Source organism: Mustelus asterias, chromosome 3 (genome assembly GCF_964213995.1).
Source record: "Mustelus asterias chromosome 3, sMusAst1.hap1.1, whole genome shotgun sequence".
Taxonomy (NCBI): Eukaryota; Metazoa; Chordata; class Chondrichthyes; order Carcharhiniformes; family Triakidae; genus Mustelus; species Mustelus asterias.
In genome coordinates, this window is record NC_135803.1 from 156,842,299 (window position 1) to 156,856,080 (window position 13,782).

The 13,782-nt window shown below is 52.1% G+C and overlaps 1 protein-coding gene across 2 annotated transcripts in view; it reads right to left on the bottom strand.

Moving 5' to 3' along the window:
* Positions 1-4,625: 4,625 nt before the first annotated feature.
* LOC144491765 (netrin-4-like) overlaps positions 4,626-13,782 on the bottom strand; it is a 35,209-nt gene continuing 26,052 nt past the window's right edge. The window contains exons 7-10 of one of the 2 annotated variants that reach the window (XM_078210023.1): positions 12,381-12,514; positions 8,206-8,274; positions 6,102-6,272; positions 4,626-5,274 (exon numbers count right to left, since the gene is read on the bottom strand). In XM_078210023.1, the coding sequence (XP_078066149.1) occupies positions 5,138-5,274; positions 6,102-6,272; positions 8,206-8,274; positions 12,381-12,514 (511 nt within the window). In that variant the 3' untranslated portion in view covers positions 4,626-5,137. The remainder of the gene's footprint in view (positions 5,275-6,101; positions 6,273-8,205; positions 8,275-12,380; positions 12,515-13,782) is intronic. The other variant, XM_078210024.1, reaches the window with a different exon arrangement.

Sequence of the window (13,782 nt, forward strand, 5' to 3'; positions counted from 1 at the left end):
GATAAGATATTACGGTGGAGGATTGAACTCTCCACCTACAATTACGATATCTTAGAACATAGAACATAGAACAGTACAGCACAGAACAGGCCCTTCGGTCCACGATGTTGTGCCGAGCTTTATCTGAAACCAAGATCAAGCTATCCCACTCCCTATCATCCTGGTGTGCTCCATGTGCCTATCCAATAACCGCTTCAATGTTCCTAAAGTGTCTGACTCCACTATCACTGCAGGCAGTCCATTCCACACCCCAACCACTCTCTGTGTAAAGAACCTACCTCTGATATCCTTCCTGTATCTCCCACCACGAACCCTATATTTATGCCCCCTTGTAATAGCTCCATCCACCCGAGGAAATAGTCTTTGAACGTTCACTCTATCTATCCCTTTCATCATTTTATAAACCTCTATTAAGTCTCCCCTCAGCCTCCTCCGCTCCAGAGAGAACAGCCCTAGCTCCCTCAACCTTTCCTCATAAGACCTACCCTCCAAACCAGGCAGCATCCTGGTAAATCTCCTCTGCACTCTTTCCAGCGCTTCCACATCCTTCTTATAGTGAGGTGACCAGAACTGCACACAATATTCCAAATGTGGTCTCACCAAGGTCCTGTACAGTTGCAGCATAACCTCACGGCTCTTAAACTCCAACCCCCGTTAATAAAAGCTAACACACTATAGGCCTTCTTCACAGCTCTATCCACTTGAGTGGCAACCTTTAGAGATCTGTGGATATGAACCCCAAGATCTCTCTGTTCCTCCACAGTCTTCAGAACCCTACCTTTGACCCTGTAATCCACATTTAAATTAGTCCTACCAAAATGAATCACCTCACATTTATCAGGGTTAAACTCCATTTGCCATTTTTCAGCCCAGCTTTGCATCCTATCTATGTCTCTTTGCAGCCTACAACAGCCCTCCACCTCATCCACTACTCCACCAATCTTGGTGTCATCAGCAAATTTATCGATCCACCCTTCAGCCCCCTCCTCTAAGTCATTAATAAAAATCACAAAGATCAGAGGACCAAGCACTGATCCCTGTGGCACTCCGCTAGCAACCTGCCTCCAGTCCGAAAATTTTCCATCCACCACCACCCTCTGTCTTCAATCAGACAGCCAGCTACCTATCCAATCGGCCAACTTTCACACTATCCCACACCTCCTCACTTTCATCATAAGCCGACCATGGGGGACCTTATCAAACGCCTTACTAAAATCCATGTATATGACATCAACTGCCCTACCTTCATCAACACACTTAGTTACCTCCTTGTATCTTGTACCTCCTTGTATCTTGTATCTTGTATCGGCCTGGGAAGCTCAATGAGCCACCTGACGCGCTGTCCTGTGGAACATGTGCCAGTGCGCAGGTGGACCGGTTACAGGCTCTCCACAACGACCTCTGCCACCCGGGGGTCACCAGGATTTTTCACTTCATTAGAGCCCGCAACCTGCCCTACTCCGTTGAGGATGTCAGATCTATAACTTGAAATTGCCAGGTCTGCTGGGAATGCAAGCCGCACTTCTACCAACCAGACAGGGCACACCTCATAAAAGCCACCCGCCCCTTTGAACGCCTAAGCATTGACTTCAAAGGCCCCCTCCCCTCATCTGATCGCAACATATATTTCCTCAATGTCATTGACGAGTATTCACGTTTCCCCTTCGCGATTCCCTGCCCAGATATGTCCTCGGCCACGGTCATCAGGGCCCTGCACAGCCTCTTCACCCTGTTCGGTTTCCCCAGCTATATCCATAGCGACCGGGGATCCTCCTTCATGAGCGATGAACTGCGACGGTACCTGCTCTCCAAAGGTATAGCCTCGAGTAGGACTACTAGCTACAACCCCCGGGGTAACGGACAGGTGGAGAGAGAGAACGCTACTGTCTGGAAGGCCGTTTTATTGGCGCTACGGTCTAAAGGTCTTCCAGTCACCCGCTGGCAAGAGGTCCGACCGGAGGCACTACACTCCATTAGGTCCCTCCTGTGCACGGCAACCAATGCCACCCCCCACGAACGGATGTTCGTGTTCCCCAGGAAGTCTTCCTCAGGGACTTCACTACCATCGTGGCTGGCATACCCGGGCCCTGTCCTGCTTCGGAAGCATGTCAGGACCCGTACGTCTGACCCCCTGGTCGAAAGGGTTCAACTCCTCCACGCCAACCCCCAGTACGCCTATGTGGCGAACTCCGATGGGTGGGAGGACACGGTATCTACCCGAGACCTAGCACCCGCAGGTGACTCAGGGACCACTATGGCCCCCAACCCCTCACCCCCAATCCCCAACTTTGTCCCTACCACATCAGAACCACTATTCACTCCTCTCACCCCCGTATACAGCTCGCCTGAGCCCCAGGAATCGCCACCACGCACTCGACGATCGGACGAGATGACAACAACGTCCTGGTGCTTGAAACGACACCGCGACCTGAAACTACATCGGAACCGGCACCACGGCGGTCGCAGCGGCAGAGCAAGCCCCCGGATAGACTGAACCTGTAAATATTGTTCATTCTGCCTCACCCCCGACTGACTCTTTTTTTTAAACAGGGGGTGAATGTGGTAAACCACTGTTATCTGTGGTGGTTAACCACTGTTAGTTAGTATCTGTTATTATCTGTATATGTGGCACATCCCTGCCGGCTCCGCCCAAGACTCCTCCCTCTGGTCCGGGTATAAAGGCGATGGCTCCTCCCCCTAGCCTTCAGTACAGACCAGATCTCTGACAGGGATGGCTCCATGTTCTTGTGAATAAAAGCCTATTTGTTCTCGCTCACAACTAGTCTTTGCTTGATTGATAGTGCATCACTCAGATCCCCTGTAAACTATTTACCCCTCACCTTAAACCTTTGCCCTCTGGTCTTAGACACCTCTGCCAATGGGAAAAGATTCTTACAATCTACCCTGTCTTTGTCTCTCATAATTTTGTACAGCTCTCTCAGACTCCCCCCCCCCCCCCCCCCCCCCGCCCCCCCACCCCCCCCGAACATCCTCTGTTCCATTGATCAATTGTCACTCAAAGCTGCTGAATCGACAGTTTTTTAGAAAATGGGCATTGAGAGAGACATCTTTTTTCATTCACTGTAACTCCTGCCAACACAGGAAGGTCAATCTGCTGATGTGCACTGATGTGGAGATGCCGGCGTTGGACTGGGGTGAACACAGTAAGAAGTCTCACAACACCAGGTTAAAGTCCAACAGGTTTATTTGGTAGCAAATACCATAAGCTTTCGGAGCGCTGCTCCTTCGTCAGACGGAGTGGAAATGTGCTCTCAAACAGGGCACAGTCTCTGGACTTTAACCTGGTGTTGTGAGACTTCTTGATGAGCACTGACCCCTGGCTGTGTGGAATGCCAATGCCAGTCGATTGCAGCTCTGCTGCCAGTACACCGCACCGTGTGTGAGGAGCTTTCATACCTGGATAGACACTGCCTGCAGTGAATGTGGCTGGGACGTTAGGTTTAGCCTGAAAACAATACACCTATTAATTAATTAGGGCCAGAGGCAGGTCCCTTTCCAAATTCAGAGTGGTTATGCAAATTACAGCTGCTATTTCTAAGGCTATTTCTAAGGTCACAGATGTGACTATTTGAGTGGTCCAGGCCGCTCCTGGCACCATCGCTCACGATGACATTAGAGAGCAACATGCCTGGTGTTGGCAGCAGACCCCCTTTGCATTCATTCCTGGCGTGGCAGAACTGTTGACAATGCCATTAAGACATTAAACCAATGCCTTGTCCGCTGCCTCAGGCGGACATTAAATATCCCAATGTGAGCTTTTGAAGAAGAGGGGAGGCGGGGGGGGGGCGCGGGTGGAGGGGGGAGGTTCCTGGGGTTCTGGCCAATATTTATCCCTCAATTACTAAGAGGTGATCTGGTTCTGATCACATTACTGTTTGTTGAACTCTGTGGATGTCACAACCCTCGTGGTTCCTGCATTAGGGTTTGATGGTATTGGTGCTGCCATCAGAAGAATTGCCTCGCCACCTCTCAGCCACGTTCAGTCCAACACACAGGATGCCTCAGGCAAGATTAACCTGTCACAGAGTACGTACAAAGCAGATACAGGCCATTCGACCCCAATGGTCTATTCTGCTGTTAATGTTCCACACAAGTCTCTTCCCATAATGCTTCATCTCACCCTATCAGCATCTCCTTCTATTCCTCTCTCCCTCGTGTGTTTATCCAGCTTCCTCATTGCTGTCTTTATACTATTCACCTCACCTGCTCCCCGTGGGAGCACGGCAGCACAGTGGCTAGCACGGCTGCCTCACAGCGCCGGGGACCTGGGTTTGATTCCCGGCTTGGGTCACTGTCTGTGTGAAGTCTGCACGTTCTCCCCGTGTCTGCGTGGGTTTCCTCCGGGTGCCCTGGTTTCCTCCCACAGTCTGAAAGATGTGCTGTTTAGATGCATTGACCCGAACAAGCGCAAGAGTGTGGCGACTAGGGGATTTTCACAGTAACTTCATTGCAGCGTTAATGTGACTAATCAATAAACTTTACTTTAGATTGACCTTATATCCCAGGGTACTCCAGGGCAATCCTGGAGGGTGGGTAACTCAATTTGGGAACAGCTTATAGTTTGAGGTGGGCATGATGCCTTGTGGCCAATACGAGAGTCAATTTAGAAAACAATAACAACTCTTTAATTATTTTTACAAAACTTCTCAAAGTACTGAAACCTGTGACTGAAAATACAACCAAATAAACAGGAATAAAGACAGTGTTTGAATGGATCTACTGGTTGGGTCCAAAGCAAGACAAAGTGCTGGGGTGAAGACACCATTGTGGATATGAACTCCAAGCACAGAGCCACCTGGAGCACAGGCTGAGCGCTCCGGACGTGGACAACATGGAAGGTGCCAGAGACCCATCAATTAGAAATGCTGCTATCATATTGTTTGATGATAAGAGTTCCTGATCTTTCAGGATGACAGAGCAGAGAGGCGGGAGGGACTGAAGCATTTACTCGAAGCAAGGTGCATGAATCTGTGGCTGCTTTGAAAGAGGGATCGTGCCAGTTGCCATCTTGTAGTTTCCCTCAACACTTCACCCTGGAACTGGGTTGAATGGGGAGCTGATTACACGCATTGTACAGTGAATGGCGAGACTCCAGTGCCACTCAGATGTGCTACGGTCACTTGCAGCCCACACGCAGGTTGTGCGCCACCCATTTGGCCGTGCCCGCTCGCCATGGCGTGACGAGGCTGTCCATGTTGACCAGGAGTCTGCCCGTTCGGCTTGCTTCGTAACCGGCAATCAGGTAATCGGTGCCTGTCCGAGAGAGGAAAACAAGAACTGTCTTTGAGTGACAAACTCTTAAAGAGACACGAGAAAGTACTCTGAGCTCCAAGGAGTCAAGAATGTTCTGGCTTGGAGACAGACTGATTAACCCATCGAGCATCTTGCAGCAAATTCACTACTGCCAATGGGAGCACGGCCAGGGAAGTACGGCCTTGTGGGGGGACCCGGCCTGGTGGGGGACACGACCTGGGGGGGGGGATGAATGGGATGAATAGTCAATGGCGGCATGTCCAGGGGGAGCATGGCTTGGTGGGGTGCATGGTCAGTGGGGGGGGCATGGTCAATGGGGGCATGTCCAGGGGTGGCATGGCTGCGGGGTGAGGGGGGGGGGGGCGTGTTCAGTGGGGGCATGGCCAGTTTTGCGTTTGAACTGCTTCAGGCAAATGGATATCTGAGCTGGCAGCAAGGTTCACAGAATTCCGGTGTTCGGTGGTTACGGGTGAGACTCGCATTTAAAATTCTGCTATTTTTAGCATCCAGAATCCAGTGATTTATTCCAGAAATAACTCAGAAACTCTACTTCATTATTCTAACTGAGGTTCATACCAAGCTGGTGGAGCGGGGGGTGGAGCGGGGGGTGGGGGCGTCCAACATTACATTGAGGAGAGTTTTACGATCCCCTAACTGACATAATTGCAGGCTGTGTGGGGGGGAGGGTTGGCGAGAGGATGTTCCAGAGTTAGCAAGGTAGCAAGGCCAGGGAACGCTGTCCACAGATCAGATAAGAATACGTCGACCATTCCTTATGCTGAACTCAACCCATGTTCCCAGCCCCGACAAGCCCCTCTGTCACTCACCAGGGTTGAGTAAGGGACATGTACATCCGCGCTTGGTCCAGGATTCAGGGTAAATGCTCCAGTTGCCCCGGGTGATTTTCACTTTGCCAGCTTTCATCACCTTCTTTACTTTGACGTTGACCTCAGCGTGAGTTCCTTTGTCATGAGCAGAGAGGACCCTCGCCTTGATAACTGGTGGAAAAGAACAGACTTCATTACACAGGAAAACCCGTTCCAGTTTAACAAGAGGACAGTGTCAGAGACCCCGCAGTGAAGTCACTGCGCCTCTGGCATTGCCAAGATAGTAATAAGTCTCACAACACCAGGTTAAAGTCCAACAAGTTTATTTGGTAGCAAAAGCCACTAGCTTTCGGAGCGCTGCCCCTTCATCAGGTGAGTGGGAGTTCTGATCACAAACAGGGCATATAAAGACACAAACTCAATTTACAAAATAATAGTTGGAATGCGAGTCTTTACAGGTAATCAAGTCTTAAAGTTACAGACAATGTGAGTGGAGAGAGCGTTAAGCACAGGTTAAAGAGATGTGTATTGTCTCCAGCCAGGACAGTTAGTGAGATTTTGCAAGCCCAGGCAAGTCATGGGGGTTACAGATAGTGTGACATGAACCCAAGATCCCGGTTGAGCACATCATTGCCAAGATATTCAGTGCAAGTGGAATGGTCCCCGAAGAAACTGCTCACAGCTGGACAGGGGCTCGATCACATCTGGTCAGGACCTGGTTCTCAGTTTATTTCCATCATGTAAACCTCCACCAGCCTGTGACTGGTAGCTGGGCGAGAGCTAACCCTGACGCTAGGTGCCGCACCGGGACATTGGGTGGAATCTTGGCGAGCTTCTGGGGTCTCGCCTGCTGGGGCAGAGCCACACTGGGAAGGCCCAGTGGATCACAGCCAATCAGGCAAGGCGAGGCCTTCCCATGGAGTCTGACCCTGGGGGCCGACTGAGAGCTGGCAACCAATCAGAAGCTGGCAGCTTGTGCTCAGGACCAGCACTGAGGAAGTGATGGTGGTGGGTGGAGGGACAGACATCAGAATCCTGATCGTGGAGCCCCCAGGCCACAGGTAAGTCATGGTGGAAGGGGGGTTTAGCAGAAAGACAGGGGGATTGGTTTTCACCGTGTCTCCCTCTTCCCGATGTCCAGTCTCTCTGATCGAGGTTCTCCCCATTCCCCCCAACCAGAGGTGACAAGCAGCTCACACAGGTTCTCCCGTCGTGCGCACCGCAAAGCAAAAGACCCAGCCAACAGTGGTTAATAGAAGCGGCACGGTGGCACAGTGGTTAGCGCTGCTGCCTCACAGCGCCAGGGACCCGGGTTCAATTCCCGCTGGGGTGACTGTCTGTGCGGAGTTTGCACATTCTCCCCGTGTCTGCGTGGGTTTCCTCCGGGCGCTCCAGTTTCCTTCCACAGTCTGACGATGTGTGGGTTAGGTGGATTAATCATGGTAAATGCACAGAGTTACGTGGATAGGTGGAGGGGAAGGCCTGGGTGGGTTGCTCCTTTGGAGAGTTGGTGCAGACTTGATGGGCCGAATGGTCCCTTTCTGCACTGGAGGGATTCAGTGCTTGAGACCCTCAACTGTTTTTTAATTGGCCATTTAAAGGCCTCTATAAACAGCAGGGTGGGAAGGGGAACCACGAGCCTTCCTGCACAGGACTTAATTCTGGGGAGTGGCAGGACTCTGGAATGCCACCGTCCCATGGAACTAACCGCCTTTCCTGCCTCCACACTCCCTAACAGGGGGAGCAGAGTACAACTGAGCTCTGCACTGAACTAACTCACCTCAGGCAAGGCAGAAATCAGGGGATTGCAATTCAGTTCATGCTGCTGGATTCGGGAGGGGGGAGTTCAGCCAGGATTTCTGCTCCTGATCTATATCCAGTTACCCCTGCTGGAGGGCAAATGTATTTGGGATATTGGGTGAGACAGAGAGCCAACACAAACACCTGAATGGGCTGAATGGCCTTGGGGAGTGTGTTTCTATGACCCCAACATGGAGCTCTGGTTGGGAACAGTTGGTGTTAAGTTGCTGCAGGATTGGAAAGTGGGAAGGCAATGCTTGGACCTCCCTGTGTCTGGACGGCAACAGGTTTTAGCATCGCTTACCGTAGGTGTACTTCATCTGACAAAAGTATGTGGCACCTCCCAGCAAGGTCTCCTTGCAGAAGCACTTCTCTAGAGTGACAGAGAGAGCGGGGTCAAGTGGGCATTAAACAAACACATGGAAATGGAGTAAGAATATTCCAGTTAGTGTCACCCACGTCCCATTCACACATCAGGCAATGTGAGGAAACCCCCAGTCTGGGATCCCGGTATTGTCGATGTGAAACTTCTGTCCCTGTGTTCTGATCCATTTCTTCACAATATGAGGGGATGTTTGATCTAACAGTTTGCCACCCCCGCACTCCACAAGTCTCATCTACATCTGTTTGCTTCAGATTTTAAAGAGATGCTGGAAATAGAATCGATAACCGTCAACTCACCAAGACACCGGTTTTTACTTGAAGGGAAATGTTTAATCTCCAGGGTGCCATGCTGGGGATGTGAGCGGCTCAGTCTGTATCGCTCATTCCCAGTTACACTGGCTGAGAGCCTTGGTGGACATTTTCAGATCACGCCGAGGATCAACAATGTCGGTGTGGACCTGGAGTCACGTATAGACCCCCACTGGATTGGGCCTCAATGTCTCAGACTAATTGACAGAGATTGATTACTGATTAATTAATAACTCGGTTCGGTACGGGGCGGCACGGTAGCACAGTGGTTAGCACTGCTGCTTCACAGCTCCAGGGACCTGGGTTCGATTTCCGGCTTGGGTCACTGTCTGTGCGGAGTTTGCACATTCTCCCCGTGTCTGCGTGAATTTCCTCCGGGTGCTCTGGTTAGGTTGATTGGCCATGCTAAAATTGCCCCTTAGTGTCCTGAGATGCGTAGGTTAGAGGGATTCGCGGGTAAATGTGTAGAGATATGGGGGTAGGGCCTGGGTGGGATTGTGGTCGGTGCAGACTGGATGGGCCAAATGGCCTCTTTCTGCACTGTAGGGTTTCTATGATTCTATGAACTCCATTCTGGCCATGTCCTCCGAGACCCGGGATTTTACAATGAAGATTAGAAAGACCATTTTGCATTCTCATCCAGAAATCCAATATTCTCAACAAACCAGCTTCACGGTCACGTTTACTGAAACCAGCTTTTTATTTCACCCCATCCTGGGATTTAAACTGATAATCTCTAGATTATTGCTATCAATAAGTGTCAGAGGGCTACCGACTTCCTTTATTAATAATTCCTAATATCTGTTTGATCCAACCGGCCAATGTCAGTGTTTCCACACAAGCCTCCTTCCATCTCCTCTTTGTCCCACCCTCTCTCTCCCTCGTGTGTTTATCCAGCTCCGCTCAAGTTCCACATTCTCCCCACTCCCCGTCGGAGCGAGTCCCACATTTTCCCCACTCCCTGTGGGAGTGAGTCCCACATTCTCCCCACTCCCTGTGGGAGCAAGTCCCACATTCTCCCCACTCCCTGTGGGAGTGAGTCACACATTCTCCCCACTCCCCGTGGGAGCGAGTCACACATTCTCCCCATTCCTCGTGGGAGCGAGTCCCACATTCTCCCCACTCCCCGTGGGAGCGAGTCCCACATTCTCCCCACTCCTCGTGGGAACGGTTCCCACATTCTCCCCACTCCCTGGGAGCGAGTCTCACATTCTCCCCACTCCCCGTGGGAGCGAGTCCCACATTCTCCCCACTCCCTGTGGGAACGGTTCCCACATTCTCCCCACTCCTCGTGGGAGCGAGTTCCACATTCCCCCCACTTCCCGTGGGAACGGTTCCCACATTCTCCCCACTCCCCATGGGAACGGTTCCCACATTCTCCCCACTCCTCGTGGGAACGGTTCCCATATTCTCCCCACTCCCTGTGGGAGCGAGTCCCACATTCTCCCCACTCCCTGTGGGAGCGAGTCCCACATTTTCCCCACTCCTAGTGGGAGCGAGTTCCACATTCTCCCCACTCCCTGCGGGAACGGTTCCCACATTCTCCCCACTCCCTGCGGGAACGGTTCCCACATTCTCCACACTCCCCGTGGGAGCAAGACCCACATTCTCCCCACTCCCTGTGGGAACGGTTCCCACATTCTCCCCACTCCTTGTGGGAGCGAGTTCCACATTCTCGCCACTCTCTGTGGGAACGAGTCCCACATTCACCCCACTCCCCGTGGGAGCGAGTCTCACATTCTTCCCACTTCCTGTGGGAGTGAGTCCCACATTCTCCCCACTCCCTGTGGGAACGAGTCCCACATTCACCCCACTCCCCGTGGGAGTGAGTCCCACATTCTCCCCACTCCCTGTGGGAGTGAGTTCCACATTCTTCCCACTCCCTGTGAGAATGGTTCCCACATTCTCCCCACTCCCCATGGGAGCGAGCCTCACATTCTCCCCACTCCCTGTGGGAACAGTTCCCACATTCTCCCCACTCCTCGTGGGAACGGTTCCCACATTCTCCCCACTTCCTGGGAGCGAGTCCCACATTCTCCCCACTCCCTGTGGGAGTGAGTCCCACATTCTCCCCACTCCCTGTGGGAGCGAGTTCCACATTCTCCCCACTCCCCATGGGAACGGTTCCCACATTCTCCACACTCCTCGTGGGAACGGTTCCCACATTCTCCCCACTCCTCGTGTGAGTGAGTCCCACATTCTCCCCACTCCCCGTGGGATTGAGTCCCACATTCTCCCCACTCCCTGTGGGAGCGAGTCCAATATTCTCCCCACTCCCCGTGGGAGCGAGACCCACATTCTCCCCACTCCCGATGGGAACGAGTCCCACATTCACCCCACTCCCCGTGGGAGCGTGTCCCACATTCTCCCCACTCCCTGTGGGAGTGAGTTCCACATTCTCCCCACTCCCTGTGAGAATGGTTCCCACATTCTCCCCACTCCCTGTGGAAGCGAATCTCACGTTCTTCCCACTTCCTGTGTGAACGAGTCCCACATTCACCCCACTCCCCGTGGGAGCGAGTCCCACATTCTCCCCACTCCCTGTGGGAGCGAGTCCCACATTCTCCCCACTCCCTGTGGGAGTGAGTTCCACATTCTCCCCACTCCCTGTGAGAATGGTTCCCACATTCTCCCCACTCCCCATGGGAGCGAGTCTCACATTCTCCCCAGTCCCTGTGGGAGCGAGTCCCACATTCTCCCCACTCCCTGTGGGAGCGAGTTCCACATTCTCCCCACTCCTCGTGGGAGTGAGTTCCACATTCCCGCCACTCTCTGTGGGAGCAAGTCCCACATTCTCCCCACTCCCCATGGGAGCGAGTCCCACATTCTCCCCATTCCCCATGGGAGTGAGTCCCACATTCTCCCCATTCCCCATGGGAGCGAGTCACACATTCTCCCCACGCCCTGTGAGAGCGAGTCCCACATTCTTCCCACTTTCTGTGGGAGTGAGTCCCACATTCTCCCCACTCCCCGTGGGAGTGAGTCCCACATTCTCCCCACTCCCTGTGGGAGTGAGTTCCACATTCTCCCCACTCCCCATGGGAGCGAGTCCCACATTCTCCCCACTCTCTGTGGGAGCGAGTCCCACATTCTCCCCACTCTCTGTGGGAGCGAGTCCCACATTCTCCCCACTCCCCATGGGAGTGAGTCCCACATTCTCCCCACTTCCCGTGGGAGTGAGTTCCACATTCTCCCCACTCCCTGTGAGAGCGAGTCCTATATTCTCCCCACTCCCTGTGAGAGCGAGTTCCACATTCCCGATCTACCTCTCAAACTATTCATTATTTTAATGGCTTCTTTCTCCTCTCTGTTTGTTGGAGAAAGAAGGCCCAGTCTGTCCTTCCTGATAGGTGCATCCGCAAAGTTATCTTGCAAAATCTTTGCTCCTCTTCTCCAGTGCCTCGAGATGGTTTTTCTGATCTGGAGACTGGAGACAGTGGCGGATATAAGATATGTAACTAAGCCTGGTGATGTTACCTCCCATTCCCTTCCTACTCATTCTAAAACCTCCGGAGAACTGACCCCTCTGGATCTCAGTAATCTCCAATGTTACAATCCTCCCAACATCTCTGCACTCCTCCAATTTTCAGGCATTCCCCGATATCCATCACTCCACAATTGGCCGTTGTGAATTCAGCTGCCGAGACTAAAACTCCAGGATTCCCTCCCTAACCCCACTCGTTTGGCCAACACAATAGCCTCTCGAACCTGACTTGGTGCCAAGTTTTGTCTGATAACACCTCCCATAAAGCTGCTATATGAATGCAAGTTGTTGTTGTGACCTACCAGAATGTCTGAGTGCTGAGAATCCCTGCTCATCTTCCCAGCTCCAGCCCTCCCCACTCTCATTGGTCGCAATGTCACTCACATCTGGAATCCGACCACCAATGGGAATATTGAGAATGTTTTTATTTTCAAAGCTGCAAAGTAGAAAGGGAGCCGGTGAGTATTTCGGACAAATAAAAACGATAACAAATACTCAGCAAACTGATCACCGATTGCAAGGGGATTATTTGGGAATTTTATATCCAAACTGCACAACGTTACTGTGATGGAACAGCCTAAATCCTCAATGTGTTTCTCAGTATCATAACCAAACACTCCCAGGACAGGTACAGCACGGGGTTAGATACAGAGTAAAGCTCCCTCTACACGGTCCCCATCAAACACTCCCAGGACAGGTACAGCACGGGGTTAGATACAGAGTAAAGCTCCCTCTACACTGTCCCCCATCAAACACTCCCAGGACAGGTACAGCACAGGGTTAGATACAGAGTAAAGCTCCCTCTACACTGTCCCCATCAAACACTCCCAGGACAGGTACTGCATGGGGTTAGATACAGAGTAATGCTCCGTTTACACTGTCCCCACCAAACACTCCCAGGATAGGTACAGCATGGGGTTAGATACAGAGTAAAGCTCCCTCTACACTGTCCACATCAAACACTCCCAGGACAGATACAGCACGGGGTTAGATACAGAGTAAAGCTCCCTGTACACTGTCCCCATCAAACACTCCCAGGGCAGGTACTGCACAGGGTTAGATACACAGTAAAGCTCCCTCTACACTGTTCCCATCAAACACTCCCAGGACAGGTACCGCACGGTGTTAGATACAGAGTAAAGCTCCCTCTACACTGTCCCCCATCAAACACTCCCAGGACAGGTACGGCACGGGGTTAGATACACAGTAAAGCTCCCTCTACACTGTCCCCATCAAACACTCCCAGGACAGGTACAGCACGGGGTTAGATACAGAGTAAAGCTCCCTCTACACTGTCCCCCATCAAACACTCCCAGGACAGGTACAGCACGGGGTTAGATACACAGTAAAGCTCCCTCTACACTGTTCCCATCAAACACTCCCAGGACAGGTACAGCACGGGGTTAGATACAGAGTAAAGCTCCCTCTACACTGTCCCCATCAAACACTCCCAGGACAGGTACAGCACGGGGTTAGATACAGAGTAAAGCTCCCTCTACACTGTCCCCATCAAACACTCCCAGGACAGGTACAGCACGGGGTTAGATACAGAGTAAAGTTCCCTCTACACTGTCCCCATCAAACACTCCCAGGACAGGTACTGCATGGGGTTAGATACAGAGTAATGCTCCGTTTACACTGTCCCCACCAAACACTCCCAGGATAGGTACAGCATGGGGTTAGATACAGAGTAAAGCTCCCTCT